The sequence below is a fragment of the Tiliqua scincoides genome, chromosome 3, assembly GCF_035046505.1.
Source record: "Tiliqua scincoides isolate rTilSci1 chromosome 3, rTilSci1.hap2, whole genome shotgun sequence".
In the NCBI taxonomy this organism is placed as follows: domain Eukaryota; kingdom Metazoa; phylum Chordata; class Lepidosauria; order Squamata; family Scincidae; genus Tiliqua; species Tiliqua scincoides.
The window spans coordinates 128,316,060-128,334,368 of NC_089823.1; the positions used below are offsets into that span (position 1 = coordinate 128,316,060).

At 44.3% G+C, this 18,309-nt stretch overlaps 1 protein-coding gene across 1 annotated transcript in view; it reads right to left on the minus strand.

Moving 5' to 3' along the window:
• Positions 1-13,370: 13,370 nt before the first annotated feature.
• Positions 13,371-18,309, minus strand: part of RNF212 (ring finger protein 212) — a 46,416-nt gene continuing 41,477 nt past the window's right edge. Inside the window, exon 10 of the mRNA XM_066621368.1 lies at positions 13,371-13,552. Coding sequence (XP_066477465.1) covers positions 13,371-13,552 — 182 coding nt within the window. The remainder of the gene's footprint in view (positions 13,553-18,309) is intronic.

Consider the following 18,309-nt stretch of genomic DNA (forward strand, 5'->3'; position numbering starts at 1 on the left):
TTTTAATTCAGCACTTCCAATACCCAATAAAAAATCTAACTATTAGCAACATGTGCATAGGCCTGCGTTATCAGGGTCTAGCACCATTCTTGAGCAATTACTACTCATTTACTACACAGTGTCCCAATTCTTGTCTTCCACACTGTGTTTCTATTCTGAGAACAAAATTTTCCCAAGTCAAACATTCCAAAGGATCTGAGCGGCAACATTTTGTCACTGGGAAAGTGCTTAGCTGGCATGCCTCCCGCAATCAAGGAGAGAACGTAGGGGCATCCGTTGATATTGAGCTCTTATGTCATTAGTGACGGCAATGCAACTCCCCCTCCATACTTGTACCATTTTGTTTTGTTATTATTTCTGAAGCACTAATTTCAACTGCTGGGATGCAGCAACATTTTTTAGCAAAGTTTGAAAAATAGCAAAATTCCTTTCACCATCCCCCACGCACACACATACGTGAGACCCTTTGCTTGATTTTTTAATTCCTTTGTGGCTGGGCAGTCCTGCAACAGTGCAAAGACAGTAGTGGAGCAGCCATCCAGTCCAGTTAGGTCTGAATGTGAATGTTATTGTCACACTGAGAGAGGATGTCATATTATTGGTACTAAACTGGCATATCACCACATTCCTGGCTCAGCAGTAACATGTCCAGAATAAGAACAGTATAGCAATGAAGTGAGGGGTACGCACGAGAACATTTCTTCTCAAGGAATATAATCTCTTTATCTTTTGGCCTACTGTAGTTACAAGCTAGTTTTTAAGGGGTGTGTATGTGTGTGTCTGTTTAAATGCATTTTGTATGTCAGGAGGTAAAGTCTGCTAAGCTGAAAACCAACATTAAAAGCCAGGTTTGCTGCAGTTCTTGCACAAGCCAGGGCTCAAAATGGAAACCACTGTGGTTTTTTGACACATGGAAAAGCAATCACACTTTTTTTTTTAACAGCATCTACCCATGTGTTTTTGTTCTCCCCTGAGTTCAACTCTCAATGGTTTCTTTATCAGGTAGAGGAACCAACCTGAGAAAGAGGCATTTGAGAGCTAGTGAGAGGAAAAAAAACACACACACACACACACACAGAGTTAATACTATACTTACAAAAACATCTCTCTTCTCCAAAGGGAAAAAGGTCATGTGTGCTCTTTGCCTCCTTCTTGCATTGGGGAAGCACATTGCCTTTTAATCAGTTAGACCTTCAACCCAACATATATCTGACTTCACATTCATTTTCTTGGCCTTTCATGTTTGTAGATATAGATCAGAGTACCACCAGAAAAAAAGAGACCATACAGAAATTTGAAAATTTGGGGCTGAATATGGAAGGTTTCTAATCAGTGTGTTAACTTGTTAAAAAAAAAAAAATCCTTTACCAGAATGCTATTGCTAGTAATTTCTGGCTTGTTTTATTTTGTTAGAATTTGACACTCACAGTGGTAGTATAACAGCCCAATTCTAACTTGCACTGGAACAGGGAGGCTGGCTGGCCTGCCCTGTGCAAGTTTAGGGCCAATAGTGACTCAGCCCAGGGCAGGGAGAATCGCTTTCCCTTAGCCAGGTAAAGCGGCAGTAGACCCAGTGGGGCTACTCAGATCTTCACCACCTAAAGAGGTAGTGCAGATCCAAGAGGCCAGAGCTGCCCTGGGCTGCCAGGGAATGGGGGTAGGATCTGGCATAAGTGCCAGATCCTGGCTCCAGCTCTGCTTTTCCGCTGCCTGCTCTCCCCCCACCCCGAAACACCTCCCTATGCCTCCCCATTTGACTGAGTAGAATTTACTTATGAATAAACATGCATTGAATTAATCTGCAATTTACACGCCTTTTCTATGCCATTGTTTTACATGAGATCATAGTCTCCCAGATCATATCAGTCAGTGGTATAGCTAAGGGGGCAGGGGGCTACATTGCCCTGGGTACTATGTGTAATGGAAGATCACAGATCTGGAAACAGATCAGGGAGGTGACAAGGAGGGGCAGGGTTGTAATCATGGGGGACTTCAATTATCCTCATATAGACTGGGTCAATTTGTGTTCTGGTCATGAAAAGGAGACCAGATTTCTTGACATGTTAAATGACTGTGCCTTAGAGCAGCTAGTCATGGAGCCCACCAGAGGACAGGTGACTCTGGATTTAGTATTGTGCAGTACTCAGGACCTGGTTCTCATTTAATATTGTGCGGTACACAGGACCTGGTTAGAGATGTAAATGTTACTGAGCCGTTGGGGAACAGTGATCATGCTGTGATCTGTTTCGACATGCATGTCAGGGGAAGAATACTGGGCAAATCTCTCACAAAAACCCTTGACTTCCAACAAGCGGACTTCCCTCAAATGAGGAGACTGGTTAGAAGGAGGTTGAAAGGGAAGGTAAAAAGAGTCCAATCTCTCCAGAGTGCATGGAGGCTGCTTAAAACAACAATAATAGAGGTCCAGCGGAAGTGTATACTGCAAGGGAAGAAGGGCTTCACTAAGTCCAGGAGAGTGCCCGCATGGCTAACCAGCCAAGTTAGAGAGGCCGTAAAGGGCAAGGAAGCTTCCTTCCGTAAATGGAAGTCTTGGCCTAATGAGGAGAATAAAAGGGAACATAAACTGTGGCAAAAGAAATGTAAGAAGGTGATATGGGAGGCCAAGCGAGACTATGAGGAATGCATAGCCAGCAACATTAAGGGGAATAATAAAAGCTTCTTCAAATATGTTAGAAGCAGGAAACCCGCCAGAGAAGCGGTTGGCCCTCTGGATGGTGAGGGAGGGAAAGGGGAGATAAAAGGAGACTTAGAGATGGCAGAGAAATTAAATGAGTTCTTTGCATCTGTCTTCACGGCAGAAGACCTCGGGCAAATACCGCTGCCCGAACAGCCCCTCCTGACCAAGGAATTAAGTCAGATAGAGGTTGAAAGAGAAGATGTTTCAGACCACATTGATAAATTAAAGTTCAATAAGTCACTGGGCCCTGATGGCATCCACCCAAGAGTTATTAAGGAATTGAAGAATGAAGTTGCTGAGCTCTTGACTAAAATATGCAACTTGTCCCTCAAAACGGCCACGGTGCCAGAGGATTGGAGGATAGCAAATGTCATACCGATCTTTAAAAAGGGAAAGAGGGGGGACCTGGGAAACTATAGGCAGGTCAGCCTAACATCTATACCGGGTAAGATGGTGGAATGCCTCATCAAAGATAGGATCTCAAAACACAGACAAACAGGACTTGCTGAGGGAGAATCAGCATGGCTTCTGTAAGGGTAAGTCTTGCCTCACAAACCTTTTAGAATTCTTTGAAAAGGTCAACAGGCATGTGGATGCAGGAGAACCCATGGACGTTATATATCTGGACTTTCAGAAGGCATTCGACACAGTCCCTCACCAAAGGCTACTGAAAAACTCCACAGTTAGGGAATTAGAGGGCAGGTCCCCTCCTGGACTGAGACCTGGTTGAAGACCAGGAAGCAGAGAGTGGGTGTCAATGGGCAATTTTCACAATGGAGGGAGGTGAAAAGTGGTGTGCCCCAAGGATCTGTCCTGGGACCAGTGCTTTTCAACCTCTTCATAAATGACCTGAAGACGGGTGAGCAGTGAGGTGGCTACGTTTGCAGACGACACCAAACTTTTCCGAGTGGTGAAGACCAGAAGTGATTGTGAGGAGCTCCAGAAGGATCTCTCCAAACTGGCAGAATGGGCAGCAAAATGGCAGATGCGTTTCAGTGTAAGCAAGTGTAAAATCATGCACATTGGGGCAAAAAATCAAAACTTCACATATAGGCTGATGGGTTCTGAGCTGTCTGTGACAGATCAGGAGAAAGATCTTGGGATGGTGGTGGACAGGTTGATGAAAGTGTCGACCCATTTTACGGTGGCAGTGAAGAAGGCCAGTTCTATGCTTGGGATCATTAGAAAAGGTATTGAGAACAAAACGGCTAATATTATAATGCCGTTGTACAAATTGATGGTAAGGCCACACTTGGAGTACTGTGTCCAGTTCTGGTCGCCACATCTCAAAAAGGACATAGTGGAAATGGAAAAGGTGCAAAAGAGAGCGACTAAGATGATTCCTGGACTGGGGCACCTTTCTTATGAGGAAAGGCTATGGCATTTGGGCCTCTTCAGCCTAGAAAAGAGGCGCCTGAGGTGGGACATGATTGAGACATACAAAATTATGCATGGGAAGGATAAAGTGGATAGTGAGATGCTCTTAGCACTCTCACATAACACCAGAACCAGAGGACATCCACTAAAATTGAGAGTTGGGAGGGTTAGGTCAGACAAAGAAAATATTTCTTTACTCAGCATGTGGTCAGTCTGTGGAACTCCTTGCCGCAGGATGTGGTGACGGCATCTGGCCTGAATGCCTTTAAAAGGGGATTGGACAAGTTTCTGGAGGAAAAAATCCATTATGGGTTACAAGTCATGATGTGTATGTGCAACCTCCTGATTTTAGAAATGGGCTATGTCAGAATGCCAGATGCAAGGGAGGGCACCAGGATGCAGGTCTCTTGTTATCTGGTGTGCTCCCTGTGGCATTTGGTGGGCTGCTGTGAGATACAGGAAGCTGGACTAGATGGGCCTATGGCCTGATCCAGTGGGGCTGTTCTTATGTTCTTATCAGAAGAACATCAGGTGGATGATGTGTGTTGACAACGATTCCCATGTTTTGACATCTGTTTGACAGCTCTGGGAAGGGCAGGGCTAGCTCCACTGCAGTGATCAATCAAGGCCAATGGATACTTTGATGGGACACCTGAGCTTCATTTTACATTGATGGGCCTTTGTATGGACATGGTCTAATGAGGTAGCTCACAGCGGAGCTGCATCTTGGATAATGGGACATACAAGAATAAAAGGCAACTTCAGAAGGAGCAAACCCAGATCTACATGCAGACCTACGGGACATGGACAGACTACGGGACATGGACTGGGAGAAGGGGACAGCCAGGACTCTGCTGGAGGACACAGAGGCGTTCCCTTTGTGCCAGGACTCTGTTGAAGGAGACACTCTGCTGGAAAAGACAGAGGAAGGGACTCTGCTGCATTGGACTGCTACTGGGAAGACTAGACTGGGAAGATTGGACTGTGGACTTGGACTGGAGGCTTCAGACCTTTACCCATTAAGTTAAGTGGAGTTTTGGGGAGGTGAAAGCCTCTGGACAAGAGGAATCACAGGGAATGTCTGTGTTTGTAGCAATAAATTACTGTTAATTGCTCAAACTGATAAGGAGTTCTGGTCCTTCCTTTGCACACTGCAGCTGTTGTTTCTAGAGATAAAAGGAGGTGTTAATTAACCAAAAAGCAGGCACTGGGAGACAGAATTTTTTTGGGATGGGACAAACTGGCATAGTCGGCAGGATTGCAAGACACCATGTCTTGAGGGGATGCCAGCCCATACCCCTGACAGCAGATCTCGAGGTGGGGCTTGTGCAGCCTCCCTTGGCCTTAAGTGATGGGGTTCACTTAACAGGGTCTGCAAGTGACGGGGTCCTTAAGTAACGGGGTCTGGAAGTGATGGGGTTCTATGAGTGCTTGTAGAACAATTGTTGTAAAAACTCATTTGAAATAAAGATGCATTTTGTATAGCCTGTCTATGTGAACTGCCTTGAGTCTGTAAGACTCTCACAGTGTTGTGAGAGTCAGTGAGAAAAGCGGTATACAAACACTGTTGTTGTTGTTATAGTGCTCAGTGCACCCCATCCTACTCTCCACTTCCCTATTAGGCCAGATGCTGAAGGGGGTCAAACTACTAAGTATCTGCTGCCACCATTCCAGTCTGGGGAAACCAGGCTGGGTGGGGGCCATCTGAGAATACTCCCAGAAGAGCAGAGAAACTAACAGTTCTTTTAAAAACCAAGTTACGGCAGCTCCCTTGAGCACTTAGGCATGACAAACCACTGAATCACTGGTAGACATCAACTAGGCAGGCAAGACATACAAATATAGTTTATTAAATCCCAAAAGAAAAGGGAAATAAACAAAATGGTAGTGGTGAAGATGATTAGTGCAATCAGACCTGGGGGGAAAATATGTTGCCTTTTTAAAACTAGGATCCCTTGACAAAATGGTAACAAAATAGAGTTACTAGTAATGTCCAGCAGGTGGAGCCAGATAACTCAAGGAAAAAGAAAAGTAACTTGCTGCTATGCAGGAAACATTTGACAAACTGACTTGGGGTGGAAAGGGCAAGCAAAGAAATTAATTCCCTAAATGTGTCCATAGAGAAATATAGTCTGTCTGCAGGCTACTAACATTGTGCAAGGAATGCCAGCCATCAGCACTTACTGGAAGTAGGTGGATGTGCCTTCCACAAACCAGCAGCTGTTTCCAATGGTAAAACACATCTCTCCTGCTGCAAGAAGGCATTTATACCAACTAGATTTGATGATGATGTGGGGTTACCTGATGGGAGAATCACATCCTCTTGGGGCACCTCCAGTTGATTTCTGACCTGGTCAGGTGAATGGGTATGCCCAGTGGGCAGCTGGAGGCCTATCTCAGCAGGTTGACTAAGAACTATTGTTTCAGCTGGTCCCTAACACAAAGACAGCACAATCCTCATCCTGTCCATGTGGCTTTTGGGGAAAGGTGTTTCAAAGAAAGAACCTGAGGGGACCATCCCAAAGTAATGGCTGCTGCATCTAGGATGCTGGACAGTCTCTTTGGGAGGCTACCACACCTGAAAGTCCTCTGGAAAAACTAGAAATGTCCAAAATGAGTGAATAGTGGAATACAAAACGTGCAACAGGTTCCAAATGTGATGGATCATTTGTGAATTTTTTTGCTGGCATGCCTTAATTATTTCATTAGCAAATATATTGACCACATGCTTTGCCTAAAAATTGCCCAAGTTTCAATACAGTCAACAAAAACTATCCATTCAAATTAGAGAGTAAACAGAATAAAAGCACACAACTAAAAATACAAGGGACCACAACAGACTTCATTACCTCTGCTGAAGATGGCAAAGAAAACAAAAAAAGGGTCACTCTCTCTTCCTGAATTCTAAAAATGAGGGGCTCATCAGGTTTCTCTGGGGAGCTGGTTCCAAAGTTGCATTACTAGCTCTGAGGTTGGCCTCCCCAAGCCCTGCCAGATTTTATAACCTGCAGTTAGCTAATGGTAGTGAGAGGACTCGGTGCAGACTGTGCTTGCTAGTCCTCCTCTTTTCTCCAGCGTGACCTGTGGCCTGGTTATGATCTGAGAAACCCTGGGACATCTTATGTGCACTTTTCATATTTGTGCATCTCTCACATAAAACCAGGTGTGCCTATTCATCCGCAGTGGAGCTTTTCAGTAACGCAACATTATATAAACACACATTGTTATGCTCTCAGAACCGTACTTCAGTAACCAGAGATCAAAAGCAGACAACCCACCCCACCCCCCCGGCACCATCAAAGAAATGTATACCTTTTCTGTGAAAGTAGCCAGAGTGCCGCTTTTCTTGTCCCCTGGCAATGATAAAAGGCTTGCTTTTCATATTCTGCCATGATGAATAAGGAACGGACAGGACAGTGACTCAGGAGCTTGTGGAATCTGTTCACCTGCAGGAGGCGGGAGGAAGAGGGGCATCGATTTCAAGCCCTCACCTGTGCATCAGGCTGGATCTCAATTCTTTACACTTTCCCTTTTTCTCACCAGACCGATTGTTATCACACCAAAACAAACATTCCACTGAAATGTTGCAGTGGCCCTTTGGCTGTGTCAAAGAAGCCTCTCCTCAGCCAGGTGCTTTGAATTCAAGCTCAGATAAAGGGACAGACTGATGATTTACACAAAGCATGCCAGGAAAATCCATGACACATTAGGTTGAAAGAGAATTCACAAAGGGGGGGAGAGAAGCATTTACATCCTCTGTTTTTCTACACTGGACTCTTTCCTTTATGTAGGACTATCTTTTCAGTTCAGTTCCTTTATTATCCACTTATCAACATAATCTGCCATTGTCTCTCGGTCAGATATACTAGAACAAGATCCAGAGTCTGAATCATGAATCATTTCTGCTCACATGTTCTCTTCGGGCATTTTGCCTCCCATTGATCCTACAAGAAGCAAAGAGAAAGAATGGTCAGAGTTGCTTCCGTTTGTGACCCTTTCAAAACTAAGAGCATTAGTGCCAACATTTCAAAGCCCACATCATCACCCACAAGAGCACACAAGGCTCATTTATGAACCTGCAGTTCCAAGTGAGGGTTGTGGAAACAAGAAATTGTGCTAAGTCGCAAAGCACATCCATGTGAAAATGCTGACTCACATAGCTCCATGTAGTGACCATTAGGCCATGTCATCTGATTCATGCACTTTCATGGGTGCTTATATGGTCTTTCCAACATATGAACCGGGGCAGAGGCCAGTATATATGCTGGCCTTTTCTAGAAAAGCAGAGTCACTGCAACAGGGCTAATAATTGGGAAATGGAGGTGTTTGTTTAATTGAGGTTTTAGAGCAGAAGGTGCTCCTTGAAGTGTTTCTTCAAACACTTAGAGATGGCAGTAGGTGCAATCTGCCATCTTGGCTGGCCTCACGGTGGCATCCCTTCATATGATGTTCTGGGATGGAACCCAGGGTAGCCCAACCCTGCTCGCTATGCCACTGGTGCCAGCAACTCTGGTGCACATGACAGTGGTGCATCTTTTGATCACATCAGTGGTGGATTTGACACTATAAACTCATTAGTTTTACTATTTAGGGCTCATCAACATTGTGAGCTGCCTTGAAGACCTGTATTAATGGAAAAACCAGATCCAAATGCTTCAAATACGTAAATAAGCAAGCAAGCATGCAGGGACTGCTGGAATTGTAATATGACATGCTCCTATTCAAAGAAGTTTTTGAATAGAAACAAACATGCATATAAGGTTCCAAGTGCCAGCTAACATTTATTTATTTTATTTCACTTTTGCAGTTTTGCCTCACTTGTTCATGGCTATCCAAGAGGAAGGCTAGCTTAGGAGTTTCTAACATATTTTTCTTTCTTTCTTGTCCTGCCAACAGCATTTCATGAAATATATCCTTCTTCAATACTGCTTTGTAACATAACCTGCCTTTCACCAAGAAAGCGGTAATGTTTTCTTCAAAAATGAAAAAATAATAATCTTCTGTTGGGTTCCTGCACACCATCTCATTTCAAAGCTTGTCAGTGCTGGCTTAAGCTATTGCTGGAGGTATTTTCCCCCAGTGTGTCATGTCATTTAGCTGGGGTGGCCCTGTTAAAATCTCCATACCTGTTCACCTGGAGAGGTGGCAACCCTACATGATGTCAGACCAAGGGCTATCACTGTCACCAGTATTGAGAGTTCAGGAATCAGTTTAGCCTCTGATAAACTTTGGCCCTTGGCCAGTGCTTAACCTGACTAATTCCTGATGCCATCTCTGGTCTGTAGAATTATCCCACCTTGCAGGTGGGGGCCTGAACCAGAGGGTGGGGGCTTACCTTCATGGCAGATATAAGATTTGAACTGGGGATCCCTGGTTTACTCACACATCTTAGACACTAATGACACCACACAAGCTCAAGGGTGTCTGTGGCTAACTTGAGTACTGAATATGAAACCACAATGGGACTGCAGGCTTGTTGTAATAACAGAGTGGGAAATTGGCATGTGCAGCACTCTGCAGAGAGCACCATGGTCTACCACTTTTGAGCAGAGAAAATACTCTTCACATAGGATGATTTTGCTATGAAATCCAGAGGATGGATTTGCTCTGAAGCTGCAAGATTGCTGTGCCATCTCTTGACCTATATGCAAAGTTTTACCTTTGCAACAGGATACTAGAAGGTGGCTTTTGGACAGGTGTAATAATATTTATTTATACAATTACTTAATCACTATTCACCCCTCTACAAATATGTACGGTATCATACAGACTATAAAAACAGATTGAAACAACAACACACTACATAAAGGATAAGACTAATTCATTTCTAAAAGCCAGACTAACAGCCCAATCTTATCCTCAGCTGGCTCATAGTGTGCAGTGGTGCCGGTGCAACCTCCACTGAATGCTATGCGCTGACAGGAGACCATGCTACAATAGAGAGGTACGTAAAGCAATTTTTTACTTACCTAGTCCATTATGCCATGGTCCCCAGTGGGCCTATTTTGACCTGCACCAGCTGTTTGGCACCAGTGAGCCCAAGGAGGCATGTTGAGATCTGGAAGGGGACATTGGCAGCAGTGCTGCAAATGATATTGACCTCCCCAACACGCTCCTGGTCAGCCACAATCCCTGCTCTGATCCTCCCCCTTCCTGTCTCTGTCCACTGCTACTGCCAACTTACTGGCACCAGTGGTGGCTGGGTACACTAGCGGTATACAGTTGCAGCTGCCAGCCATTCACACTCATGGTCCTGTTCCGCATTCTATCACTGCAGCTGCAGCAGCAGCGGACCAGGCTTTCTGCTGATGGAACTCAAGTTCCATCATTACAAGGCCTGGATAGGATTGGGCCTAGAGACAGGACTGGGATAGGTTTGGAAGAGAAGTAACTCTCTTTCTCTTTGCAGAATAGTGTTTCAGAGGTTGAGGAGACAGGGAAAATGACTCCCCAATAAAGCTGTAATTTTTGTTTGCTAGCAACAAAACTAAAGAGAGGGAAAATAATGGAAATACTAGTATATGTGAGAATGAAATGTGTCCTTCCATGAAGCAATAAAGGGCACAATCTTAACCAGAACTACTCAGAAGTAAATCCTATTTTGTTCAATGGGGCTTACTCTCAGAAAAGTGTGGTTAGAATTGTAGCCAAAGTGGCCTAAATTCAGCCTGCTGATGGAAAAACACACTATTTTTTCTTGTAATAAGCTTGCTTCAGCTGCATGTCCTAATATCGATTGTAGTCCTTTTCAGGAATTTATCACCAGCTTGGAATGGTTCACTAAACTCACACTGGTGGAGCATATCTGTCCCTTTTTCCACACAGGAGAAGTCTTTGTCTGTCATATCTTTGATCACAGGTTTGAAAGGGTGCAGGGAGACAGAGATTAAAACAGTTCTTCTGGATGCCTTAAGTGCTTTGGCCTATCTTTGCTCTTCATGACTGACACATCCAAGGAATGAGAGGGCCTGCTACTGCAAATGCTGTTCAGTTTTCTCTACTTCTAGATAGCATCAGGAAAACAATCCTTAAAGTGGTCTGCAATCAGAGAACTGGAAACTTATATATCTCCATTGAAAGGCAGGTGGTGATTGGGCGAGATGCACCCTCTCCTGAAAAGCAACGTTTATCAATCACATCGGAGAAAGCAAGTCTGCTGTCATTCACATGATTTGTGGACAAGAGCTCTATTCAGTCTCCCCTGGCATATATACTACTTCAGATTGGATCCCATGAGAAATGGTCAGAACCCCTTCAAGCAAAACAAAAATGGCAGATTTCTATCTGTTGAAAACATTACAAACCCTTTATTTGTTTCTCTGTCTCAGTGTACAAGAGCTGACACTTTTGTTCAGATTAAAGTGAAAAGCAATTTGCTTCATTCAGATCAACAAAGGGCTGCTTCATTTTGTTGGAGTCTCAGTGTTTGTCTTTTGGGGAGAGAAGTGAATATCAGCAAAACGTGTAATATGACAAAGTTTGCAAAGCCCTGTTCTGCCAGTCACAATTGTGTGTCCTGTACACAAATAGAAGACAGATGGGAGTGCATTGGCAAGCCTTATCCCCAGGGCTGTATAGAGCTGGATATAGGCCTGGGCCAGATGGGAAATGTAGGCCTCATTTCACATTGTACTTTTTTTGAAATCAATGTTATATACATATGATTTATGTATGGACACTGGTGTAGCTAGGTCATTTGGCCCATAAATTTTTGTCACCCCCACATATGACAAAATTGATTTGTCAGTGGGTAAGGGCATCTGCCAGGGGAGCGAAATTGGGTGACAGTCAGAATGAGAGCCCAGGTCTACCTAGCAGGTAGATCTGGGCTCCAAGTCTATATGGGATCGCAGATCTACCCGCATAGAAGAGGCAGCTCTAGAGGGTGGTTGGAATGGGAGTCTAGGTCTACCCAGCAGGTAGATCTGGGCTCCAAATTTGGACAGGAGCCCAAGTCTACCCACCTGGAAGAGGTGACTCCAGATAGCAGTCAAATGGCAGCCCACTTCTACCCAGCAGGTAGATCTGGGCTCCAAGTCTGGACAAGATCCCAGGTCTACCCATCTGGAAGTGGCGGCTCCAGAGGGCAGTCAGGATAGGAGTCCAGTTCTACCCAGCAGGTAGAGCAGGGCTCCAAGTCCAGACAGGAGTCCAAGTCTACCCAACCAGCAAAGTTTGACCGCAAAGGCCAAAGTTCAATGAGGAGCCCAGGTTTACTTGCATGGGCTGGGCTCTGGAGTTAAGGTAGAGCTCATGTCCTCCCAACACAAACACTGGATCCACCCTGGTGACACCTTGCTAACACCTTACTGGTTCCATGCTGTGTCCTAATAACATCTCATTGCCTCTTTGAACGATCAGTTTCATTGGTTCGTTTTGAGTTAAGGAAATTGTACTTTCTGTTCCATAAGACAGTTGCATTTTTGTTTTCTGGGTTTTTTTGGTCATAACTTTTGATAGAATTGAGATATTTGACTCTGATTTGTTTATTGCATTCTACTGCAAATTATGCATCAGATCATGTTATTCCTAACAACCATGATTTTAGAGATTTTGGTCACTAGTGGTGTCAGCCCCTCCCCCCAGGGTGGCACCCGGGGTGAACCGCTCCCTGCTATCTACGCCACTGTGTATACGTATATACATGAGGTGTGTGATGTACTTATAAGTAATAGAACAGAATAAAATAAATAGAACTGTAACGCTTTAAGGAGCCACTTGTTTGGCACAAAATCACAACCACTTACAAGAAAGTAAATAATTTATTCTTAGAACTGTTTGTTTGTTTGTTTGTTTGTTTGTTTGTTTGTTTGTTTGTTTGTTTGTTTGTTTGTTTGTTTGAGAGATTTATGTGCTGCCTTTCCCATGCCGAAGCAAATGCTCAAGGCGGCTTACAAAGCTCCGTAGTAGAGTACAAATGAGTTTCTTACAAGAATTGTTCTACAGGCAGCTTATAGAATCTTTTTATTCTAGATGGAATCCTTCACGGTGTGGTTATTGTATCTGCCATCTAGGTACACCTTCTGAGCTTCCAGCAACTATATGATCCTAGAAACCCAAATACAAACACAGTGTCAAAGATACAAAAATTAACTCAGAAGTACATTATTTTGCCAAAATGCCAGTCCAAAAATGCTTAAAATATCTTCTTCTTAAACCTTGTGATCGGTTTCCAGCAAACTTAGTTCAAATTCCGCTACTAAGACGATACTAAAAGTATCGTAATGAGAAGCACCAAATACTGTATTGGGAATTTCAGATCAGAAATGGGCATCACTTCACATTTAGAAATGCTTTACATGCTTTTCTGCGGGAAAAATGCATGAATAACATCAGCAAAATCAAGCAACTTTGCCTTGTCACTGTTGATGTTCAAAACAGCTAAACCATTCAACCGTTCTTGCACCATTGCGGACCAAAAGTATGGCTTAATTTCCTTTAGAACACTAAAGCTCCTCTCATTAGAGGCCACAGTTGCTGGTAATGATAGAAAAATGGGCAATATGATTACAATGTTTGTAAGATCATGTCCCAATCTCAAGTTCAATATCTGACCATAATTTTTTTTAATGACACAACAACGACTTTGAAATTTATCTGTATTGATTTTCTTTCAAATTTTAAATTTGAAAGAAAATTTGAAAGAAATTTAGTGCCAAAGAAGGTTCCGTAACTCTCTTGGAGTATTGTATGTATTGGCAACCTTCAGTCTCGAAAGACTATGGTATCGCGCTCTGAAAGGTGGTTCTGGCACAGCGTCTAGTGTGGCTGAAAAGGCCAATCCGGGAGTGACAATCCCTTCCACACCGGGAGCAAGTGCAGTCTGTCCCTGCTCTGTCTCCCTGGCTATGGGCCTTCCTTCTTTGCCTCTTAGCCTCAGACTGTTGGCAAAGTGTCTCTTCAAACTGGGAAAGGCCATGCTGCACAGCCTGCCTCCAAGCGGGCCGCTCAGAGGCCAGGGTTTCCCACTTGTTGAGGTCCATCCCTAAGGCCTTCAGATCCCTCTTGCAGATGTCCTTGTATCGCAGCTGTGGTCTACCTGTAGGGTGCTTTCCTTGCACGAGTTCTCCATAGAGGAGATCCTTTGGGATCCGGCCATCATCCATTCTCACGACATGACCAAGCCAACGCAGGCGTCTCTGTTTCAGCAGTGAATACATGCTAGGGATTCCAGCACGTTCCAGGACTGTGTTGTTTGGAACTTTGTCCTGCCAGGTGATGCCGAGGATGCGTCGGAGGCAGCGCATGTGGAAAGCGCTCAGTTTCCTCTCCTGTTGTGAGCGAAGAGTCCATGACTCGCTGCAGTACAGAAGTGTACTCAGGATGCAAGCTCTGTAGACCTGGATCTTGGTCTCTTGGAGTAGGCTCCCTCAAAATTGTAGGCCCAAGCCAGCTGGCCCCACCAGCCTCTCCTCTGTTCTGCCCTGCTTACCCCATAAGCCAGTGAGCTCTGCACTCCCGCCCCCTGCACTCCTCAAGTACATTTGTCTGCAGAGGCAAATGCTGTACCAGGGAAGAATGCCCCCCTATGAGCTAGAAATTGGGCACCCAGTGTTCCAAATCACAAGAGTGTCTCTACCCAGTTACAGTGTTTGCCTCTGCAAAAAAAACAAAAACAAACCACAATCAGAAAGCCGGTTACAGAAATGTCTGGTTGGTGCTTAAGAACAGGATCTTGGATGAAGCAACACCAGTACTACTGTTGTAGTAGTACTAAGTTCTTATTCGTTTTTGTTTTCTTTTGGAAATAGCCAAGCAGATGGAATGCATTCCCAGTTGGAATGGAGCATCTAAAGGGGGGGGCATAGAGGTTCATTCTTTCCCTTCATGCTGTTTTTATCCTGAAAATTGCCTCACTGGAGTGGAGATTTGCCCCTGAAGTGGCAATATGATCTGCATTTTGATCTCCAGCCCAGTTAGCAGGGGCAACAGTGCGGTTCACAAGAATGCAGTGTGAAAATCATGAAGACAGTTAACAGCAGGAAGAGCTAACAATCCAAACCTGACAAAGGTAAACATACTAAATAATTGTAACTGATTCCGTTCCATTCCATTGAAGACATATTATCCTCTGCCCTGCTGACTATAACTGATCCTGCAACCAGAGGCAAGGTGGTTTGGCTCAAAAGATGCAACCGTAGTGCTGAAAGGAAGGCTGGCCATTTCACCGATGTACAGCTTCAGTTCTGCCGCTTGTTCCTGTGATAACAGTATGAAAGAATTCTGCCACTACCCAAAGAGTAGCTGGCAGGCAACACTAAAGAATTTGTGTGTGAGAAAAGCCAGAAAGCTAATATTAAATTTGGGTGCAAATTGTTGAACCTCATAATTCTAGCAGTGCTTAGTACAGGGAGAGACATGCTACTGTATCATTCCATCATCGTGTTGATGTTCATCACTTGTAGCACCGCAGAAAGGAGATCACTATTTCAAATGAAAGCTGGTTGGTGCTGGTGCCAAGGTGAAAGCAGCTGCAAACAGGGCCACTGAAAGCCGGCATTGGGCCTGGGGCAAGATACCCAATTCATAGAATCATAGAGTTGGAAGGGACCAAATAGATCATCTAGTCCAACCCCCTGCCTGTAGCAGGAGATCCTCCTAGAGCATCTCCAACAGGTACTTGTCGAGCCTCTGCTTGAAAATCTCCAGTGAGGGAGAGTCCACCACCTCTCTTGGCAATCTGTTCCACTGCCGAACCACCTTTACTGTCAGGAATTTTTTCCTGATGTCCAATTAGAATCTCTTCTCTTGCAATTTGTACCCATTGGTTCTAGTTCTACTTTCAGAGGCAGTTGAGAACAAATTTGTCCCTTCTTCCGTATGACAGCCCTTCAGGTATTTGAAGAGAGCTATCATATTCCCTCTCAGTCTTCTCTTCTCAGACTGAACATACCAAGTTCTCTCAACCTTTCTTCGTAGGACTTGTCCTACAGCCCTCTGATCATTCTCATTGCTCTCCTCCAAACTCTGAGTTTGGCTGCATCTTTCTTAAAGTGATGTACCCAGAATTGGACACAGCACTCCAGGTGAGGTCTAACCAGTGCAGAGTTAAAGCAGAGCCACGGCTTCTCACAACTTGGAAGCTACCGTTCTACTAACGCAGGCTAAAATTGCCTTCGCCTTCTTTGCAGCCGAATCACACTGCTGACTCATGCTCATCTTGTGATCCACTGCAAGATCCCACTCGCATGTTGATGTGACATATGTAGGAAAAGCAGGAAGGTGGCAGGTAGGAAAGCAGGGACAGGAGGTAGGAAAGCTTGATGACAAGTAGGAAAGCAGAGGGGTATAGCTCAGTAGCAGAGCACATTATCGGAATGCCGAAGATCCCTGGTTCAGTCCCTGCCGTCAGCAGTTAGGTCTGGGAAAGACCCTTATCTGAAACACTGGAGAACAGCTGCCTGAACCAGACAAGAGAGTGGTTTGACTTAGTATAAGGCAGTCACGTACAAGCGTACGAACAGAGAGAGCCCTCTGTTCTGTGTCCACATGCCATGGCGGCTGAGCAATGGAAATGTTATCACTTCTCCTGGAGCTCTTCAGCATCCCACATCCATATGAGAGGAAGGGGGAACAGCAACATGCTTGTGTGCATGCTCATGTGGTGAACAGAGGCTACCAGTAACAAGAACATTGAAGGGAGCCTTGTAAGTTGCCACTTGCCTGGGTGATTGCCCCAGACAAGTATCTGGGCTTCAAACTAGTTAATACTAAGACAATACTTGTCTCTCTTCTGCATTAAAACATTAAGGATGCAATCTTAACCACACCTTTCTGAGAGTAAGCCCCATTGAACAGAATAGGACTTGCTTCTGAGTAGACCTGGTTAGGATTGTGCCCTAAAGCTTGCTGTACCTTAAGATAGAACACAAACATTTACTACTGGACTTCTGGGCAACTTTTACCCAAAATTCATGACAAAACATTCTCAGTTTGCCCAGCAGCGGCATTATCTTATTTAGTTTACAATTTCCACACCCATGTATGCATTTGAGAATATTACCTTGTCTTTTGTCTGTCCCTGCTGAGCGATTGCATCATATATTATTTTTTCTTCTGAATCCACTTGAACCGCTAATACATTGGATATTGTGTTTTGTGTTTTTTTTGGCCCATATCCAGAGGATACTGGGCAACATATATTTCTGGGAAAATACCTCCCTCTCCAAAATCCTCCAGCTCCCCCCCCCCCCGCTTCCCACAGTATCCAGAATGAATTGGGGTAACAGAAGTTTATTGAAAGTGTATTAAAGCTATAGTAGAAACACAGCCCTGGATAGATTGAGACTGAGGTACCCACATTTATTTTGTAACAAATTTGTTTTGTACTGTATAGCTGGTTTTGTCAGGGTCCAGGACCCCTGGAAGTCTGCCCCCTGGGATTTGCCCCACCTAGGCATAGCTGCGGAGATGGAACACCACCAACCTTTCCAGGAAATCTTCCTTCCCACTGGCAAACTGCAGAAGGGGGAGAAGCAGCCCACACTGAAGTGGTCACAGCTTGGTCAGGAACGCTATCTCTGGAAGGCAGGATCCACTTCTCCCACTATATCTGCAGACAAAGCAGGCAGAGGCATGCCAACAACGCTCACCAAAGTAATACAGGAAAGGATGCTGCTGTGGATGCCTTCCTTAGCGCAATCCTTGGAGCAAGACGCTGGGCAGAACACTGGTGAAACATAATTTTTTCTTCTTCTTTTGTGAAGAGCTCATTGAACACAGTAAAGTATGAATCAACAGTTATTATTTTGCATGTATAGTTTGTTAAGATCTTATTACTATATCATTTTTATTCTTGAATAAAGGTTAAAAAAACATTTAGAATCTTGGGACAGTAGTAGCATCCTAAGAGGATAACACAGTGCATATGGTACTGAAGACTGACTAAGGGCACAATCCTAACCCCTTATGTCATTGCTTTCCAGCACTGGCATAGCGGTGCCAATGGGACATGTGCTGCATCCTGCAGTTGGGTGTCACTCATGGAGGCCTCCTCAAAGTAAGGGAATGTTTGTTCCCTTACCTCAGAGCTGCATTGCCCTTAAGTCAGTGCTGGGAAGCACTGACATAAGGGGTTAGGATTGTGCCCTATGAGATATTTATTATTATTATTATTATTATTATTATTATTATTATTATTATTATTATTAACAGTATTTATATACCGCTTTTCAACTAAAAGTTCACAAAGCGGTTTACAGAGAAAAATCAAATAACTAAATGGCTCCCTGTCC